The 22,307-nt window shown below is 37.1% G+C and overlaps 1 protein-coding gene across 8 annotated transcripts in view; it reads right to left on the bottom strand.

Annotated features, from left to right (window-relative positions):
* ZZZ3 (zinc finger ZZ-type containing 3) overlaps nt 1-19,158 on the bottom strand; it is a 72,959-nt gene extending 53,801 nt beyond the window's left edge. For 4 of the 8 annotated variants that reach the window (XM_078332277.1, XM_078332276.1, XM_078332275.1 and 1 more), the window contains exons 1-4: nt 19,023-19,158; nt 18,882-18,947; nt 16,688-16,843; nt 9,135-10,684 (exon numbers count right to left, since the gene is read on the bottom strand). In XM_078332277.1, the coding sequence (XP_078188403.1) occupies nt 9,135-10,633 (1,499 nt within the window). In that variant the 5' untranslated portion in view covers nt 10,634-10,684; nt 16,688-16,843; nt 18,882-18,947; nt 19,023-19,158. The remainder of the gene's footprint in view (nt 1-9,134; nt 10,685-16,687; nt 16,844-18,881; nt 18,948-19,022) is intronic. The other 4 variants (XM_035251934.3, XM_017974850.4, XM_078332278.1 and 1 more) reach the window with 2 other exon arrangements.
* Between the last annotated feature and the right edge of the window lie 3,149 nt (nt 19,159-22,307).

Below are 22,307 nucleotides of genomic sequence, written 5' to 3' on the forward strand. Positions count from 1 at the left end.
GCAACATATGTACAATGCCTATCATCCAATTCCCAAGATCACTAGACATGTAAAAATTAAATCATAGTACACCACAGAAAATTTTGCCTGAGAGGGGTCCTAAGTAATTACTTCGTCTCCTCTGGCCACATTCAAATTTTCCCTATGTTAGAATCAGAGACTAAAGAGACAAACAAAAGCAGCTTTCCACAATAAGAGAAATAAAAGTTAAACAAAAAGACTCCATTGAAAAGTGAAACAAAAAAAAAAAAAGAGCGATCACAACACAGACCTTCCCATTTATTACTATACATTATAGTATCTGATAACATGAAACGACACTAAAAACAGCATATATAGTATACTTTTCTTACTAATATGTAAAAATAGAACATTCCTAAGCCTACTTGTGAAATAATAAGAAATAAATATATTGTTCTCTACTCCCAGTTCTGGGAACAGAGCTCCTAAAACTCTTGTAAATAAGGGTGCTAGAAGAATCTTTGTTCCTAATAGTTGGTCTTTGACCCCAGTTCCTAACACAGGGCTCCTAAGACCTCTACAATTTCCTTAGGGACAGGAGTGCCTGACTCAGAGTTCCTGAATCCCTTAGAATTTCCTAAATGACAGGAGACACTTTTGTTCTAATAAGGTCACTCCGGGTGGAGTCCTGGGTGGAAGATAGTCATTATAAATAGCAAGCGCCATCATTACAACTTAGAACTTTCAGTCCCAAACCTTGTGTGCTCTCGGGAGGTTAGAGGAGCCGGAGATTGAGTTAATAATTATGCATGCCTGAGAAATGAAGCTCAATTTTGAAAAACCCCTAAGGACAAAGTTTAGAGAGCTACTAGACTGGTGAACACATCTACAAGCTCTGAGGGTCACCAACCCAAACTCCTCAGGAAAAGAAGCTTCCAAGCTTGGGACCCTTCCGGACCTTGCCATATGTATCTCTTCATCTAACTCTTCATTTGTATCCTTCAAAATATCCTTTGTAATTAACCAGTCATAATAAGTAAATTGTTTCCCTGAAGTCTGTAAGCCACTCTAGCAAATTATTGAATCTGAGGTGGGAGTGGTGGGAATCTCCAATTTGTAGCTAAGTCAGACAGAAACTGGGGGTAACCTGATGACCTATCATTTGTGTTTGTAGAACCAAGACCTTAACCTGTGGGGTCTATACTAACTCCAATTAGCATCAGAATATTGAAAGGAATTATAGGACAGTCAACTGAGTCAGAAAATTGGTCTGTGTGGGAAAAACCACCACAAATCTGATCATGTAAGTGTTGTGTAAGTGTAGAGAAAAACAGTTGAGGTTCCTTATACATCTGGTGTCAGAAATGAAGTACTGAGACAGAGAACAGAAAGAAAAAAGTTTGGTTTTTTCTGTACACTTCTATAAAAAATTATCAAAATGAAGTTTCTGCAACTAAAGGCTAAGCTTCAATTACTGTCAGAATTGTAGATAAATAACAATTGTTTTAGGTGGGTTTTATTGCTAAATGAGTCTTTTTTACCATATATAAAGAAACTATTATTGTGTCTCTATTCAGAACTTAGATGTAGTAACTTACATGAAACACAGCCCCGAAACCTGAAAGCATAAAACAAGAAAACACAAACATCCCACACACCAACACATATTCATTCAGATATAAACTCCTCAATACATCACTAAAGAATCATGAGGGGCACTGTGTCTCACACCTATAATCTCAGCACTTTGGGAGGCCAAAGCCGGAAGGTCACAAGGCCAAGAGATCGAGACCATCCTTGCCAACATGGTAAAACCCAGTCTCTACTAAAAAATACAAAAAAAAAAAAAAATTAGCTGGGTGTGGTGGCACGTGCCTGTAATCCCAGCTACTCAAGAGGCTGAGGCAGAAGAATCACTTGAACCTGGGAGGCGGAGGTTACAGTGAGCCGAGATTGCACCACTGCACTCCAGCCTGGTGACAGAGCGAGACTTGATCTCAAAAAAAAAAAAGAATCATGAGACATAATTCTGACAAGTGTTATTCTGATTTCTACGTTCAAAGAAAACTAAAAGCAGTCAATTAGAAGGAAAGTCGTAGTTACTAGAGGAAGGTACTATGATAGCAGTGACTCATGAAAGCCAACAAAAATGAAGAAAATAATAAAAAGTCACAGAACTTAGAAAAACAACAGAAAAGAAACAAACGATAAGAACACAAATAGCCAAGTAGCCTAAAATCACTTACCAAAGGAAAAAAACAGACCTACTCTGGCAATGACGCCAGTGAAATATTACTACATAACCTCTGTCAAAAAGATGAACCTAAATCAAAAAGAAAAGGTAGGCTGGGCATGGTGGCTCACACCTGTAATTCCAGAACTTTGGGAGGCTGAGGGGGGTGAATCACTTGAGGTCAGAGGATCAGCCTGGCCAACATGGTGAAATCCCATCTCTACTTTAAAAAAAAAAAAATTAGCCAGATGTGGTGGTACAGGTCTGTAATCCCAGCTACTAGGGAGGCTGAGGCAGGTGAACCACTTGAACTAGGAGGCAGAGGTTGCAGTGAGCTGAGATGGCATCACTGCACTCCAGCCTGGGTGACAGAGTGAGACCCTATCTCAAAAAAAAAAGAAAAGAGTTAAATTATACTTGGGTACAAATAATCTTGGATACAAATATCTTGGATTACAGCAGAGAATCACTTTTAGATACCATCTACAGTAGCTGAAACAAAAGAAGTTGGTATTCAAAGGAAAAAGCAAAAAATTCACTTAATGCTTTGATTAGCCAATGGCTTACTACACTTAACAAGCAAAAATTATATATTTTAGAGCAACAGTCCCCAACCTTGTTGGCACTGGGAATATTGGTTTCATGAAGGGCAATTTATCCACAGACCAGGTGGCGGGGGGGTGGTCAGAAAGGGTAGTTTCAGGATGATTCAAGCACATTACATGCATTGTGCACCTTATTTCTATTATTATTATTCATTATAATATCTAATGAAATAATTACATAACTCACCCATAATGTAGAGGCCTGAGCTTGTTTTCCTGCAACTAGACGATCTCATCTGGCAATGATGGGAGACAGTGACACATCATCAGGCATTAGATTCTCATAAGGAGCATGCAACCTAGATCCCTCGCTCGCACAGTTCACAACAGTTTGTGCTCTTATGAGAATCTAATTTCACTGATCTGACAGGAGATGCAGCTCAGGGAGGAGCAGCTGAAAATACAGATGAAGCTTTGCTTGCCTGCCCACTGCTCAACTCCTGCTGTGTGGCCCAGTTCCTAAGACACCACAGACTGGTACAAATCTATGGCCTGGAAGTTGGGGACCCCCGTCTTAGAAAGCTACCTCTCTCCTCCCATTAATCTTTGTGCCAAACTACAGGGGTAAATCTAGCTATTATTCTACAGCCTTTTCTGGTGAGTTGAGAAGGTACACCAAGCATGAGTTTTCCTTAATAATCTTTGACTTTAATATATCTACTGCATTCTAAAATCCCCCAGAGTATTCTTTTCAAATTATCCAAATCCTCTATTTGAAATCAAGCTATTGCTGTAGTTGTATTTACCCAGTTTGTTCTTCACATATAAAATGTTCTTTAAAATAGTGAACATAAAAGTATTTCATTCAATAAATAAAGCAAATTACTTACCTATAATGCTGATTCTGTAACAATTAAAAATCAGATAATCATGACTACAATTACAGAGCTTAACCTCAGGGTAAAGAATTCCTGACAACTGAGTCCCCAAGATCTGCTCCATGAGGGTTCTCAACATAGACACCCAAAAGTTCATGAAATAAGTCCTTACTGGATGAGATAACCAAGTATAGTTCAAACTTGTAACTAAAAGACAGAAGTTTGATCATATTTAGTAATTCACGATGTCACTTGAAATTAATAACCTGAAAATCTTAACTACGAGTTAGGAAATGGGGACTGTATAATGCCAGCTATCCTGTCCACTTTCAAACCATCACCACAGTCAAATGAGAAAGTAATGAAATTTCTTTGTAAATTACAAAGCACGGTACAAATGTAAAATTATCTTATTCAGGGCAGGATGACTCCTCCAGTGATTTTTAAGCAAGATCTATCCTGGAATTTTTCTGATCCCTCGAAAGAAATAACTTTGACCAACAGTAAAAGTAGACTCTCAAGAAGTGAATCTCCAAGAACGGATTAAAATATTCTCTATGCAGCTTCTAAAATTGATGAAAATATCAACTGTTTGTTTAATCAACTTATGAAATAAGCATGGTGCAAACAGGAGGAAAGATATAATTATTTACTTTCATTAATGTTTTCCAAAAACCAAGTTTAAAACTACAATTCTTAGAAATACTCTTTAATGTGGCTTGAAAATAACATTCTCACCTGCAGAGTACCTGAGCAACTCTTAGACGAGCAATAACTATCTTACAGGTTCAGTATCTAGAAACTTAAGAACTGGTATAAATGTTAGCAATCTGTAATCAATGAGTTAATCTTTGTAAGATCTCAAGGATCTAAATTTGACTTTTCACACTCTTACCTGTTTATGAAATGTTATAATACCAAAAAGATCCTTAAATGAAGATATCCAAGGTCTTTCAAATATAAATTTATTTAAATAATGTTGCACAATGATAATTCAGAGGTAGCTGACCAAATCACATTTTCATCTGGAAGTTTTTCCAGTGATTACATTTAGAATTGGAAGAAACACTCTGAACCTTAAAGCCTAAGACCTTCTTCCACACTTGTGCTTCCTAGAGCCAGATCTTTGAAATTTAGAGATCTGTTTCAGTGCTCCTGATTCAAAAATCAGCAAGATAACAATTCCCAAAGAGAAAGGGCAATCACAGTTAAGTAAATCATCTCATTCAGTGAGGCTATTTAAGCCGAAAAAGAAGTTATTAGGTACTGTCTTATCTACCACTTTAACAGCTTGTATCAACTCTGAAGATCAAAGAGCTTTCAGATAAAGAATATTTTTTTGATCCTCTACCCCTAATCTCTCAGAAGGCATGTCTAATAAAATGATTCACAGATGGAATCTTGCCAGAGAAAAAGATATTCTCTGGTCCCTTTCTCACAGTGGGGTTCTCCATTTGGAAAAATAGATATATAAAAGAACATTGTGGAAGCTAGAGAAGAGGGATGGCATCTAGAGAGGCAACAAGCTAGTGCCCAGAATATCCACAAATCTGTTTCCCTATCTATTGCCTAATTTACTGTAAATCACATCTAAGACTAGGACCCTACACTATACTTTTGCAAACATTTACAAGTGATCAGATCATATATGTGATATCTTTGCATGCAAGACAGACAAATTATAAGCTGAACACTAGGATAGAAGGCTGTTGATCACATGATCATTGTTAGCTTAAAGGAAAAGTTTCAAATGGAATAATACAGTTATGTCCTCCTGGCTCTAGGCAAAGAACGATGCCATGCTCAGTATTTTCTACTAACAACTTACTTTTAAAACTGCCTATCAGGAAGTACTGATTCCCTACTGTTAGGGATATTCATATTTAGGCTGGGCAATGCTAAATCTCAGTTTCAAAAAGTAATTACCTGGAGAACATTTTTAGCATAGGAAGAATAAGGAAGAAAAATATTTGACAAGGTATGTACGCATATGTGTACGGGAGGATAATAAACCATCTCCAAGTACCTTTTTTTAAAATCCAAGTGCTTTTTAACATCATTTTAAACTGCCAGAAATTTACTTGAGACTTGAAAGCACTAGACAGGTGTCATGATGCTATTTTTAGTAATGGCAACTTGGGTAAAAAGAACCAACATTATATCCAACCATCTCTTGGCTCTAGACAAAAAGCATAGGAATGGAGGTAGGGGGAGGAAAGAGAGACTTTACTGAAAGAGATTATATCTGACATGATCAAAACACCCTCTCCCAGTTTTCCTTAAATTAGCTCTAACTGAGATGCTAATCATGATATTCCATCTCACTTCTGATTTGCTTCCTTTGGAAAAAAGATAAAAGATAAAGTTTCAAAAGTGCTACCCTGGCTGGGTGCAGTGGCTCACGCCTGTAATCCCAGTCCAAGGCAAGCACAACGCTTGAGCCTAGGAGTTCAAGATTAGCCTGGACAAGATGGTGTACCCATCTCAACTAAAATTACAGAAAATTAGACAGGCATGGTGACGTGCAGCTGTAGTCCCAGCTACTCAGGAGGCTGAGGTAGGAGGATCACCCAAGCCTGGGAGGTCAATTCTGTGGTGAGCCATGACTGTGCCACTGCACTCCAGCCTGGGTGATATAGTAAGACCCTGTCTCCAAAAACAAAACATGCTATCCTTCAAAAGAGCAAGAATCAGTATTTTTTTTTTTGCCTAAAGTCACCCAATGAGGCATTAATTTGAGAACACTGTCCTAACAAAGAACTAGCATCCAAATTCCAAAGGACTCTCTATATCTTAAGGAATCCACAAAAAATAAACATATAAAAGCACACTATTTCCTGGAATAGGTGGTTGTCTTGCAAAAAATAAAAAATAAAATAATAAAGCACACTATATAAAATATATAAAAGCATCCATGAATCCATATTGTTCTCATTCTCAAAGGGTTATGAATGTAGAATATCAATGTTATGGCCGTATCTTTAGATAACTGTTTTATGTGAACATCATCCTTCAGAATTATTACCAGGCAATCTCTTACAAAAAGTAATACTGTAGTGAATTACTAGAAAAAAATTTTTCACAATCAACAACCAGTCAAGACTAAAACAATAAAAAGCAAAAAACAGAACATAGTATAATTTTATAGAAATTCACATTTCTTTACTTTTTGGTATTTTCCTAAGACACATTCTCTCCTTCCTTTCACCAGCCGATATAAACAGCTCTACTTTTGAAAACTGATACTAGGCCAAGTGCAGTGGCTCATGTTTGTACTCAATACTTTGGGAGGCTGAGATGGGAGGATCAATTGAGCCCAGGAGATTGAGACCAGCCTGGGCACCATGGCAAAAATCTGTGTCTATAAAATACAAAACAAAATTAGCCAGCCATGGTGGCATGCGCCTGTAGTCCCAGCTACTTGGGAGGCTGAGATGGGAGGATTACTTCAGCTCAAGGAAGTCAAGGTTGCAGTGAGTCATGACTGCACCAATGTACTCCAGCCTGGACAACAGAGCAAGATGCTATCTTTAAAACAAAACAAAACAAAAAACTGACAGTATATATGAACAGTAGAACTCAACTTATTTCTAACAGAAAAAAACTTCATTTATGAGTTATTTTGCGATCTAAAATTGGACTTCAAATATTCCGAATATATTAGACTCCTAACATTTTCACAAAATCATAAAATGCTCAGATGACATGACCTATCAGTTACAATATTAAAACAGTATTTCAAAAGACAGCAGAAGAAAATTTTTCGGAAGAGAGGCCTATGCTGAAAGACCACTGTATTACCATATACAAATCTAAACCGTGGATAATGCATGGCAAAAATAATATTATGTCTCACAACCAGGATTTGATACTTCAATCTGACACATACCAGGGTCTGGCAATTGTCACAACAAAACCATTAGAAATGTTCCTCTAATCAAAGTATTTATGTACAGTCTATATAATCTGATTGTGATGTTAATTCAAAAGCCTATCCTGTAGGAGTAAAGATGATTAACTTATTATGTAAGTCTGTCTTTTATTGTTGCTAATCATGATATTTATCATGAGCACTGTGGGTTATAGTTCCTTTCAGGATTATCGAGACACAGTAAACTCCAAATCTTTGTGTTATGGCACCAAATACTTTATAGGAAATCTAAGCAATATTGTGAAAAATTTGGATACAGAATTCTTTACTTACAACAGTGACTTAGCAAAAGTTTAGAGCTGGTAATTTTTTTTTTTTTTTTTTTGAGACGGAGTCTTGTTCTGTTGCCAGGCTGGAGTGCAGTGGCGCAATCTCGGCTCACTGCAACCTCCGCCTCATGGGTTCAAGCGATTCTTCCACCTCAGCCTCCCAAGTAGCTGGGACCACAGGCGCGTGCCACCACGCCCGACTAATTTTTGTATTTTTAGTAGAGACGGGGTTTCACCACGTTGGCCAGGATGGTCTCGATCTCTTGACCTCGTGATCCGCCCGCTTCGGCCTCCCAAAGTGCAGGGATTACAGGCGTGAGCCACAGCGCCCAGCCAGAGCTGGTAGTATTTTAAGATACAGTCTTCCTTTATATTTAGTATCAGGAAAAGCTGTGTCAAATGTTTTATGTAAACTATCCAGTAGACTCCTGCTAATATGCTAATTACAATATACTGTTAATACTAATATCAACTTCTCTAAGTCACAAAAGTCAAAGATAATGCATAAAGCCAATTTTTTAATAAAAAATTTTAATTGAGAATTAAATGTAAGTAACTTAAGATAAAAGCAGATGTCAAACCTGCCAGACTTCACACATCTGGATGATGTCTAAGCACTCGTTAATTGTTCTACACTATCTAGAACTATAAATCAAAGCATACTGTGGTAACTCAAGATGTTTCCATTTTATAAATCACCTAAAAATGATATAAAACATATTAAAAAACAAAAACACTACCAACCATGTCTTTTTTAATTTGAGACATGAAATATCAGAACTGTAAAGACCATGTTGTCATAGAATACATGTGTAAAGCTGAATTTAAGTCTTTTTTTGGGAGTTTTTCTTTTTTTTTTTTTTGAGACGGAGTTTCGCTCGTTACCCAGGCTGGAGTGCAATGGCGCGATCTCGGCTCACCGCAACCTCCGCCTCCTGGGTTCAGGCAATTCTCCTGCCTCAGCCTCCTGAGTAGCTGGGATTACAGGCACGCGCCACCATGCCCAGCTAATTTTTTGTAGTTTTAGTAGAGACGGGGTTTCACCATGTTGATCAGGATGGTCTCAATCTCTTGACCTCGTGATCCACCCGCCTCGGCCTCCCAAAGTGCTGGGATTACAGGCTTGAGCCACCGCGCCCGGCGGAGTTTTTCTTTTTTAAGAGTTGAAAAAATCATCATGTTAAACCTAAAATTATAGTGAAAACATTAATTTTAGCTGTAATAAAAACATTATGAATAGATATTTATGAAGAGATACTGAAAAACTTGGGGACTAATAAACAAAGCAGAATTCATGGTTACCATATTTACACATACTCTTTGTTGTGTTTCAGTGCCACATGATCTGATTCAAAGTAATAAACATCAGGATCATCATCTTCCTCTTCTGTAATGTGCTGACTGGCACTCTCTTTGGCAGATGGCAAATGTCCAATATTGAGTCTTGCCTCAGAGGGTGGTTTACTTAGTCCTTCACTTCCATAATTTTGAGAGTCACAACATATCCCTTTTTCATTTTGAGAAATTTCACCAGGATTTGTGGGAGATTGACTTACATTATCACTAACAGTTGCATGTGTTTCATTGGAACTAAGATTATTCTCCTCAAATTGTCCGTTTTCTCTGTAAGGAGAACTGTTTTTAGTGGGACTACCTCTGGTAGGGGCTGCCCTTCGTGGTGAGGTTCTCAGAGTGTAACGATGTTCTTGAGGTTCTGATAAAGACATCATTTGAGCTGAAACACAGTCTAGAACAGAAGATGGTTCAGGTTCTCTGGAGGCTGGCATACTCTCAAGACTTGGGTCCAGGTCGCTATTGTTTTCTTTACACTGCTCTTTTGAGGCACTGCTATCTCCCACCACATCTACTTCCTCCTCAGAATCCCTTAAAGATGACTGAGTTTCAGAAAAGGGACCTGTAGCTGGCTCAGTAGTCAGCTGATTAACATGTTCCACAGGCAGGCAGGCAGTTACTATTTTGTGGTCCAACTTGACCTGCACTTGTGAATTTGTGCAAGGCACGTTATGGTCTATATAACTGTCCTCCTTCCTACTACCAAGGAACATTGAAGTTTGGGTATCCGAATCCCCATTTTCAGCTACTGATTTTTCCTGTAATACATAGGAACCAATGCTATTTTGTTTAGTGTTCCCATCAGGCTGACAGTCATCACAGTTTATAACAGCTGAATCACTGTCATCAACACCATTGACAGCCAAATAGCCTGTGATTTCTTCAATTACTGCAGAATTAAGTGGCCCTTCCTCACTGACATTCACCTTTTTAATTTCCCTTTTCTCACAATCATCCAGTATAAGACATCGACAAGCTCGTTTAGTCTCTTGAAAATCTGCATCATTGTCCACTACTGTACTCCTCTGTTCTACTGACTCTTTGTCTGATTTTATAGGCGAATCTTCTTCTGAACTGTTTGGTGCTTCAGATCTAAGACAACGCTTAATTCTTTTTAAAACTGGTGAAACAGGTTCTGTTTGCCTTCTCTCACAATTTTCTATAGCCTGCCTTTCTATGTTATCCTTTTCTGAAGAAGAAAGTCCTCTTTTCCTAGGGCTTACCCATGATTCTCGGGTACTCTGCTGTTTTAAATCAGTGGTTCTCCCATTATTATTTCCTTTCTGAATTGGTACAGGCTCTGGTCTCTTCTTTGGTGATCTTGATCGCACTTGAGAATGAGAAGAGATTTCTTCAGGATGAGCAATGCTACGATTCCTTAAAGTTCTACCACAAAAAGATTCATCCAAGCCGTTTAACCCCACTGTTGATCTTGTAACACGAGTAGATCGGGAAGCAGCCATACTATGGCAAGTCCCTACAATACGGTCATCATGATCCACTCATTGGGAAACCTTCAAAAATGTAAACAAAATAATGAGAAAAAGGTAATAGTTAATATATCTAAAACAAAAGTATAAAGCTATAACTTTTTAATCCAAGTATACTTGGATGTTATGGTCTACATAACTGCCAATATTAAATTATGTGATAAAAATTCTTTTATTAACATTTCCAATAATGACATAAACTACAACTAATAAGTAAATATACAGCACTTGATATGTTCCATGAGTCTTTCTATATGCCTTACATACATTAACTCACTTAAGTCTCACAACAACTCAGATAGGTGCTACTATCATCCCTACTTCACGAATAAGATTAAGACACATTCTCATGAATCGATCCAAAGTCACAACTCTAGTAAGTGTCAGGGCAGGGCTCTACAGACCATACCTGCCTCACTGTGTATCTGCCTCTCAGATAGGCACAAAGTACCCAGAAAAGATCCATCCCAAAGATGTGATTTCATTTTGGTTATTAAAATAATAACCTTGAACTTACATAGCAGCTATCTTACAAAAACTATTCCAATCATTTCTCATGTTCTTTCAAAATATTCCTGGTATATAGAAAGGCAGGCCCTCCTCTTTTTAATCTACTTTTACCAAAATAAGTTTCAGATCAAATCCCTTGATAACTAATGATCTGGCATCCAAAAAATTTTGACTACAGTATAATTTTTCATAATAAAATAGATAGATAAAAATCACAATGCTAGCGTGCAATGGCTAAGAACAAAATAAAGCAAACCCAAGCTTTCCTAGTCTCTAGAAATAAAGCCTTAAATTAGCAAGTGAAAGGAAGTGTTCCAAAGACCAGAAAAGGAAATGGGAAAGAAGCCTCTGAAGCAAATACTTACATTTAAGAACTCGAGTACTCATATAATCTCACCCTTTCCTTCTCTAACTCCTGTGTATAGCATATGCCAGTGCCCGTTTTAATGTGTGGTTTGGGAGATGAGCAGGTTTTCTGGTGTGGATGCTTGAGGTTTACATAACAGAAATGTAAGTGATATAGAAAAATGCCTTGACTGATCCATTTGGGTAAACTAGTGACTTGATGATATTTTCCAGAGGCTCTCCCATCAAGCAGAATAAAGGAGCTGTTAACATTTTAAGTCTCTATTCCCCTGCTCCTCTTCTGTTTTGTTTTCACAAGATATGCTGTCATTTTATTGCCTAACTTCAAATGAGATGCAGGATGATTACTTAGAGAAAGAGGCCAGTAGTGGCTACAGTGCAAAGTTTCACAGTCCCTTCCTCCTACCTTTGGATATCAACAGTCTTCCTTCCCATATAAACTTCCAAATGCCATTCTAACTCCTCCCCCTAAAAATCAAACACAATCCCTCCTTTGCTTCAACTAGAAGTATCTAATAGTGGACAGGTTGGAAGAATTACAGAAGACACAGAAACATGCTACCACATATAAAAAAGAAACACTAAAAGAAATTATCTCCCTGTTCCTGCCTGATGACAAGCAAATTAAGTGAGAAAGTGCCCTGTAAAATATTTAAGTTAGCTGAGTTTAGTGTTGTCTTAGAGTATGGCATACTTTTAAATTTTTAATTAACAATTTTTCAAAATCTTTTAAGAATCACAAAACTAGCCCTGGAATTAAAGCATGGTTATTTGTTCTAGAGAATTTCATAGCAATCAAGTGAACAGTAAGTACGAGACTCCAATCAGAACTTAGAAACAACATTTCTTAGAGTAGTAAACTTTTATTGTTTTGGGGATTCATTAAAAGAACCACTGACATTTAATTCTCATTTACTAATATATTATCATTAAGATTACAATCTTTCTGCTTTTTTCATGGGTAGCAAACACTGAGTGTCCCACAGTTTTCCACTTTTAATTATAAAATATTTAAGTTAAACTTCATATGATGTTTTAAAAGAACAAAAACTAGCCGGGGGCAGTGGCTCCCGCCTGTAATCAAAACATTTTAGGAGGCAAAGACAGACAAATCACTTGAGGCCAGGAGTTCATGACCAGCCTGGCCAACATGGGAAAACTCTGTCTCTACTAAAAATACAAAAACTAGCCAGGCATGGTGGCACATGCCTGTAATCCCAGCTACTCAGGAGGCTAAGGCAGGAGAATCACTTGAACCCAGCAGGCGGAGGTTGTAGTGAGCCAAGATCGCAAGACGGCAGTACAGCCTGGGCAACAGAGCGAGACTCCATCTCAAGAAAATAAAAATGAAAGAACACAAACTGAAGTATATGAAAAGCAACTTATTTGTTTCATGCATCCAAATCTGGCACTCTAAAATGTGAAGATTACTGATTTTTAAATATTAAATATGTATGTAAATGCACAAAGAAGCGTTAAGAGTAAGTTAATTTTATAAACTGCCTATAAAATCTAACACAAATTATGTTTAATGCAAATTTAATTATATTCATAATTTATGGTTCAAAAATAATATTGGCAATAGTAGTATTTTATAAACACACAAAAGAATCTGTTAATCTTTACTTTGTAAAATGCAATCCCAATTCAGGGCATATAAACCTCTTAAATGATTCCAATAATAAGACTTCCTTGACCTTTTCTTTCCACACAAATCTGAATGGCAGCAAAATCTCTGCCTCGAAGTACAAACTTCTCAAAGAAAGACTATTTTGGATGAAGTGAACCTATTATCAGTAGAACTAAGAACCTGTTTCTTATACATATATTTTTTACTATAAAATATCATCTATAAGCTGGGCATGGTGGCTCAAGCCTGTAATCCCAGCACTTTGAGAAACCAAGGTGGGTGGATCAGTTGAGCCCAAGAATTTGAGACCAACCTGGGCAACATGGCAAAACCCTGGCTCTACTAAAAATACAAAAAAATTATCCCAGTGTGGTGGCGCATGCGTGTAGTCCCAGCTACTAGGGAGGCTGAGTGGGAGGATCACCTGAACCCGGCAAGTAGAGGCTGCAGTGATGCGACTGCCCTTCTGCCTGGGTGATGGGAATGAGGCCCTGTCTCAAAAAATTAAATAAATAAAAATAAATCACCTATAGTGAGGCCTATCTTATCTCTTCACCATTCCACTGATTAAAATATGAAAACACCGATGAATACAAAAGTTAAAGAAAATATGAAAATTCTGATTAATATAAAAAATTAGCTTCTTTCCTTTTCTTTTGTGCCCTAAAAATGCTTTCATTTCACTCAGTATCTAGAACAAAGCCCTAGTTTAAGGATTCTCAAATTCTGTGCTATTAGACTGTATTGAAAGAGAACTTGTTTTATAACAAGTATCCCTGTGGTACCTCAGACTCTTGCAACTCAATCATGGGCATCTCCTGAAAGCTTGTTAGGAATGCAGAATATGAGGCCCTGCCCCAAACCTACCAGTGAATCAGGTTCCTCCGTGATTCATTTATGTGTTAGGGTTTAAGAAGCACTGCCTTAGGCTACTGCACTCAGACAGAATTTTAATAAGATAATAGTCATCAAGTTTCAAACTAAATCAGACCTATTTATAATATACCCTTTAATTCCTTATTGGATCTTAATAATAAAAAATTTAAAAATAAGGCCAAGGAAGCCCCAAATGGAAGACTATTAAAAAATCTTGCCGGCCGGGCACAGTGGCTCACGCCTGTAATCCCAGCACTTTGGGAGGCCGAGGTGGGTGGATCACGAGGTCAAGAGATCAAGACCATCCTGGCCAACATGGTGAAACCCCATCTCTATTAAAAATACAAAAATTAGCTGGGCGTGGTGGCGTGCGCCTGTAGTCTCAGCTTCTCAGGAGGCTGAGGCAGGAGAACTGCTTGAACCTGGGAGGCGGAGGCTGCAGTGAGCTGAGATCATGCCACTGCACTCCAGCCTGGCACCTGGCGACAGACCGAGACTCTGTCTCAAAAAAAAAATATTGCCTAAAATTAACATGTGATGTGCACTTGAGGTAATAAACAGATTAAAACCATTAAGATTAGAGTTAAACAAAATTTTGTCAATCTTCCCTCTGATGATATTTGTTTCTGTTCTAACCTTTTTCTTCCTGTTTTTTCAATTTTGGATAGGCATATATAAAAGCATATACTTTCTATAGTTACCTAATAAACTGAGTGCAAAATTCAGTTAACAAAAAGGGATCACAAATGTCTAGATTAGCCAGGGGTAGGGAAGTGGGGGCACCTACAGTCACAGCTACTCAGGAGGCTGAGACAGGAGGATCACTTGAGCCCAGGAATTTGAGAACTTCCTGAACAATGGTTAAGACCCTACCTCTTAGATAAAAAATAAAAAGTCTATATTATCTCAACCAAGTCTGAACATTGTTTTGTCATGCTTAGCAAAATATTACAGACTGAAACAGTTGTTTTCCTCATTTTAGCTGTATCGCAAAAAGCTACGTAAGAATACAATAAAGAAGCTTAAGAGTACAAAATTATATTTCTGTCAAATATTAAGGAATAAAAATGAACCTATTTACAAATTATCTCAGGAAATACCCCTGCTTTATAACAAAATAATAGGTATATGTTGAAAACCTTAGTGAGTATCCATTTGAAATTAGAAATGCAGTCATTCCAGTTTTAGAATTAAGGGGAACCATCAATTAATATGGGCAAAACCCAATCTAACTAACAACTACACTGGAGTTTTTCCTATATGTTATCTACCAACTAATGAATAGTGGTACTTTCTAGAATACAGAGAAAAGAGAATGTGATCAGTAACTAGAATTAACCAAACTCCTTCCCTCTATTCCCCACCTTCATAAATTCTCATCCAATTGGAGGCCATATATCTGAGAAGGGCCAGTCGACCAAATTTCAACTTGTCCATTCATATTAAGTTCCCAATCCTACCTATAATTTCACATATCCTACCCACTTACTTGTTGCTGGATTGCCTCCCCATAAATTGAATCTACTGTTACCCAAATATAACTACATGATTCTGAAAAACACTCTCTGAAGTATTATCAGCTATGTTTCAGGTCATAAATTTCCAGCTCCTGTGATCATACCTGTAGAACTGCATCAATTAGAACTAAAAGGAATAATAAATATTAAACAAAAAAGGCCTACCTAATGACACACTTCTCCAACTATTTACTTAAGAGTAAGAAATTTCAAAAAGATATTTCAAAGGCCTTGCCTATAAGCTTTTATTCCTACTATAATCACCAAAGTGGTAAAGTTTGTTTTGGGAATTGAAGAATTGGCAATCTTTCATCACACCAATGTTCTAGTTGATATTTATTATCATAATATTTAGTTTTATTTAGTGAACAATTTCTAAGAAACTGGTCATGATACTAGTATATATTCAGGTAGACAAATCAAAGGAAAAGGAAAAAAGAGCAAGAACAACTGGAAAATGTAACCAATATGACTCTTTTTTTAGTTGTCTAGAACATAAACTATTTAATAATGTTGAGGCCATGTTTGTCATATAATTATTTTAAGACAAATTACTTCAGCTGTCCAATTAACACCGTATCTATGATGTTAAAAGTAGAAGAGTAAAACCTGGGAACCCACCCATGAAATTCAACTTAAGGTTCTTAAATAGTCACCTCTTTGAGGTCTGGGAACTCTATTATGTACTATCTTATATAAAGAGACTTCTTATTTCTTTCCGATTAAGAGAAACTGATATATGATAGATGATCAGTAGGTAGGTAGGTAGTAAGTAGGTAGATGGGCAAGCAGACAGGCAGGCAGGCAGGCAGGCAGACAGACAAAAAGTAAATGAAAACACACTTTAAAAGACAATCAGGAAAAGGAAAGTCAAAGAATTTCACAATGCCTCTTGAGTCAAAAATTCCAAAATAATCAGTCACTTCATTTATACTCCTGTTGAAAAAAGAATGAAAAATATTACATTCCTAACCCATTCTGTATAGCTCCGTACTCCTATAAACAGCCAGCCAAACTACAATTTGCCACACAGAAGATGTAGGGAGAAATAACATGTATCCACAACTAAAAAAAACCAAAAATGTCAAACTATAGTTGTCTTCACTACCGCAAAACTAAATAACTTACCTGTACAACCAAAGTTCTATCATTGTGGAAATATAATCTCTTTTCCTTATTTCCTGAAGGAGTTGGAGCTATGATCTAGAATGGAGCTTAAGCATCAGGGTTTCAGACTCACTCGGCTTCAGCCATGGAGAATACTAGAACCTCCTAAATTTCTTTCTTTAAAATAAAATAATAAAAAAAAGAATTAAAGAAGAAAATGAACTTATTACTAATAAATTTACTCCTTCTATAAGAAGAAGAAATACAGGTACTGAATCTGTTCATAGTGACATCTTTAGTGCTTCTTGGTAATTTAGTATCAAGGATACTAAGAAACTGATATAGAATTTTTAGAAATCAACAAAAACAAACCAAAAAGATCCTGAAATACTGAAATATACCAAATCCTTACAACTCCATATTAGTTTGAACTGAGCCCAAATGTGACTCAGTTCTATTCTAGACACTGCTCTAAGGCAGTATTTTTTTGAGGTGATCTGAAGATTGCCCTTGATAACATTTATCATAAGAGAATTTGTAATATCATCTCTTACTCTTGTCCTCAAGGACTTTCCAAATTGTCAGCTTCAAGTATACATAACCATTTAGGTTATGCATAAAAGAATCATACAAATAATCAACCAAATCTTACCTACAGGATAACCTTGATGCTTATTAAAGTGCTACAAAATTCAATTACAAAAAGACATTTTTATTATTTTTGGCGTGTGTGTGTGTTTTTTTCTTCTTCTTTTGAGACAGAGTCTCACTCTGCTGCCCAGGCTGTAGTGCAGTGGTGTGATCTCAGCTCACTGCATCCTGTGCCCCCTGGGTTCAAGCAATTCTCCTGCCTCAGCCTCCTGAGTAGCTGGGATTACAGGCACATGCCACCATGCCTGGCTACTTTTTGGACTTCTGGTAGAGACCAGGTTTCACCATGTTAGCCAGGAAAGTCTCAATCTCCTGATCTCGTGATCTGCCTGTCTCAGCCTCAAAAAGTGCTGGGATTACAGGCGTGAGCCACCATGCCCAGCCTACATTTTTAACAAGAACAAAACAACAAGGATTTTCCGGTTTTTGTACCCAGTTAGGCAGATAATTTAATTAATCTAATTATATTAGAACAGTTTGGCTAATTAAATTTTTATTTTATAATAATTTATTCCGATATCCTTTTCAAAGAATGTACAGGCTGGGCGCAGTGGCTCACACCTGTCATCCCAGCACTTTGGGAGGCCAAGGCAGGTGGATGACCTAAGGTCAGGAGTTCGAGACCAGCCTGGCCAACATGGTAAAACTCCATCTCTACTAAAAATACAAAAAATTAGCCAGGCATGGTGGCATGTGCCTGTAATCTTTGCTATTCTGGAGGCTGAGACATGAGAATCACTTGAATCTGGGAGGCGGAAGTTGCAGTGAGCCAAAATTGCACCATTGCACTCCAGCCTGGGCAACAAGAGCAAAACTCAGTCTTTAAAAAAAAAAAAGAATGTACAATTTGGCTAAATGGGTTACTGTAAGTGCCCATTTGGAAATAAGGAAAAGAACTAAGAAAATGACTAGCAGATGTTTATGATGGAAACTGTCACTTTAAACATAAAACTCGATATTATAATAGTGATACTATTCTGGGGGAAGCATTACAACTTAAAGACTGTTTTGTAATTACAAGGCAGACTAATTGTCTAGTAAAACTAGGTTACTGCTCTAGGCAGCTAGAAAGAGAATAGGGCTAATAATATCTAATATCTATAGATGCAACCTCTCCCAAACATGCCCTGGAAATGCTGTAAAAAGCACAAGGTAGGAAAACTGTCTAATAACCATTTAATACTACAGTACATTAAGAAATGTTCTAAGTTAACATGGGGAGAAGCTCAGTGAAAACATGATCCTATAAAAAGTAACCCTTGACTTGAAAATCTACTCTTCTTATAACTGACTCCAACTGACAACTCCTTTGTTCTGAAGCCTTTCACAAACATGATAAAACATTATGTTCTGCAGCGTGTGATGGTAGTAGCAATCAACAAAAGCAAAGAGCATCTACAACTTAACGCCTATCTCTGAATATACTGGAATGTGGTCATTCCAGCACTCTATCAAGTTCTAATCAACCACATTTGAATAGAGTTCACTATAGAAATATTATCCACTATGATATTTAGCAGGCAAGAACATCTGTAACTGTTATTTTCACAGAACTAATACTTACAGCTGAGCTCTATCGGCATTAAAGATAGACAGGATCCTGCAGAGTGCTTCTTAAAAGCCTGATACACTGAAAAAGAAACTTCAGTAAATTACTTCTAACTAAACCCCAATGGCCTTAATTAAGATTACATTATTTTCTTACCTTTTAAAAAGTGTTTCACCTAGTATTTCATCCCCATGCGTCTGTATTTATCTGTCATCACTGTTAATTGTCCATGTTACATTGAGACTTCAGGTATTATTTATTTATATGGTTGTACTAGAACAACTTGATATCTGTGAAGGGAAACCATAATATAGTCACTATGGATGTGTTACTGTTTACAAATTTGTGAATAAAAGTGGTAATATTTCCAAACACTTATATAGCATACTTCATTTTCTATTAAATTTCATAAATAATTCCTTATATGTGTCTTCAACAAACTAAGATGCTTGGCTAACACCTGCAAATTCTTTTTAGAGAGTAACCACATACAAGTTTTCTAAATTTAATTCTAAACTTAAATCCTTACAAACTGAAGAATTCCTCAGGTTCCTTTTCTTACTATCAAAATATATATACATACATATATATATATATATATGTATATATATATATGATTTCCCACAAATCTAAATAGAAAAGTACTTCTTTCTGTTTTTTATATTTTAGGGAATAAATCTATAATGCTTAAAAATTAAGTAAAAAAAAAAGATAATAACTGCCCTTTAAGTGTCACTTTAAACATCTGATATCTTCTCAAGTAATTTTGGAAGTAAATAGAAAATAAATGTTATTTAAAATAAACTGAGATGTAGCTGTACAAACATTCCTTAAAGGTAAGCTTCATAAAAACAGACTTGGTTGAAGATTACAAGTCTGAGAAATATATCCACACACTTACAATGATGACCAAAAGCACTGTGTAGAATTTTAAGTCACTTTAACCAGTTTATCAGTGGAAAAAAATGAGCTATAAAAGAATATTCATTCATACATAAAAAAGAAAGCAGCCTATGAATAGCATTCTAAAATGTTTCACCATGCTTTACCACTCCACTACACAGTAAAAAGAGTACAAATCTACGTGGAAAATACAGATAACCTTGCAGGGCACAGTAGCTCATGCTGTAATCCCAGCACTGTGGGATGCCAAGGCAGGAGGATCCCTTGAGCCCAAGGATTCGAGACCAGCCTGGGCAACACAGTAAGCCCTCTTCTCTACAAAAAAAATGAACAACATTAGCCAGCTGTGGTTGTATGTGCCTGTAGTCCCAGCTACTTGAAAGGGTGAGGTGAAAGGATCACCTGAGCCCTGGAGATTGAGGCTCCAGTGAGTCATGACTTGTACTACTGAACTACAGCCTAGGCAACAGAATAAACCCTATCTAAAAAAAATTTTTTTTTAATGAAAATGCATGCATATGTGCTTTCTTACACATGCTTTCTGGATAAAACTTGTTATTAGGGTTGTCAACCATTCAGATATTCTCAGTGAGACGTTTCATTAACAAAAGAGTGATTAAGAAACTATTATCTATCCTCAAACACAACAATTTCTTATTCATTTGTTTTCAAACATCAAAAGTAACACCATAAAAAAATTAACACTTTGGGATACCAAAGCAGAAGGATCGCTTGAGCCCAGGAGATTGAAACCATCTTGGGCAACAAAGTGAGACCTCATCTCTACAAAAAATAGAAAAAGGTAGCCACATGTGGCATGTGGTGGTGTGAGCCTATAATCCCAGCTGCTAGGGAGGATGCTTAGAGCTGCAATGAGATGTGGTTGTACCACTGTATTCCAGCCTAGGTGACAAAGCAAGACCTTGTCAAAAAAAAAAACACAGATCTAAGTATTATCTAAGTTTAAAGACTGTCATGACCTCTCTTGTAACAGAAGCAAGGAAATTAAATGAGCCACAAGTCTTATAGCCCCTATATTGTGTTCTTCACTTCACTCAACATACATTTTAAACTTAAGCATTCTGCAAAACTGCCATATGCTTTCTGGAACAGAAAAACTACTAGGAATTATGATAATACACAGTAATTTTTTTCATTTGAATCATTTAACTACAGTAACTTACTTTGAGAAGTTTAAAAAACAGCATTTTGTCTTTTAAAAAGTATACAAAATGGAAAACAAACTATATAAGTCCTATTCCTAAGGCCATCTTATTTATTTTCTTGGAACAGAGCTTTGCTTGTACTAATAAAATTCATTGATTATTCAAGCATTCCAAAAGCAAACCCAGAACCAATCTTCACTGAAAAGAATTACTTTTCCTATTTCTTGCAGTCTTAACACTGGTACTACTGTGTTAAATAGTGATTACATAATCTGAGATTCACAGCACACAGGTAATCACTTCAAAAGACTACAGGAAATCTCACTAGAAGATTCTGACAGATCTAGTGATATAACCAGTATATAAGCCACACAACTTACTATTAAAATAAAACAATGAAGTTCAAGCTAAGCACAATCTCTAAATTTTCAGCCACTGCAAATTTTTTTTTAGTTTCATAAGAGCTTGGAAAAAATTCAAAAGGAAGGTCATACAACAGAGTCATATTTATTACTTGACTCTTCAGTTATAAGTGAAAGTACCACATACTGACACTATACTATGATTTTAAATGATTTCATAAGAAAGAGACATTTGCCAGGCACAGTGGCTCATGCCTGTTTCTCAGCACTCTGGGAGGCCGAGGCAGGTGGATTGCCTGAGGTCACGAGTTCGAAACCAGCCTGGCCAACATGGTAAAACCCTGTCTCTACTAAAAATACAAAAATCAGCCAGGCATGGTGGCAGGCACCTGTAATCCCAGCTACTTGGGAGGCTGAGGCAGGAAAATCACCTGAACCCGGGAGGTGGAGGTTACAGTGAGCCAAGATCACGCCACTGCACTCCAGCCTAGCGGACAAGAGCAAGACTGAATCTTAAAAAAAAAAAAAAAAGAAAAAAGTAAAGAGACATTCAAAGTCAGTTGTAAAAAGCATTAAGATAATGGTCAAATACAAAAACACCTTTCTTTTTTTGAGATGGAGTTTTGCTCTTGCTGTCCAGGCTGGAGTGCAGTGGTGCAGTCTCAGCTCACTGCAACCTCCACCTCGCAGATTCAAGCGATTCTCCTGCCTCAGCATCCCAAGTAGCTGGGATTACAGGCACTTGTCATCACATCCAGCTAATTTTTGTACTTTTAGTAGAGACGGGGTTTTGCCATGTTGGCCACGCTGGTCTAGAACTCCTGAACTCAGGTGATCCACCCACCTGGCCGCCGAAAGTGCTGGGATCACAGGCATAAGCAACCATGCCCAGCCCAGAAACACCTTTCCTTGACAATTGAACTTTCACAGTCACTTGCTATAAAGAGCTGAACCAAATTTTCATTTGGTACAATAATCAAAGAAGAGTATGTTTTTCTGGCTCCCTAAAT

The sequence above is a fragment of the Callithrix jacchus genome, chromosome 7 (assembly GCF_049354715.1).
Source record: "Callithrix jacchus isolate 240 chromosome 7, calJac240_pri, whole genome shotgun sequence".
Classification (NCBI taxonomy): Eukaryota; Metazoa; Chordata; class Mammalia; order Primates; family Cebidae; genus Callithrix; species Callithrix jacchus.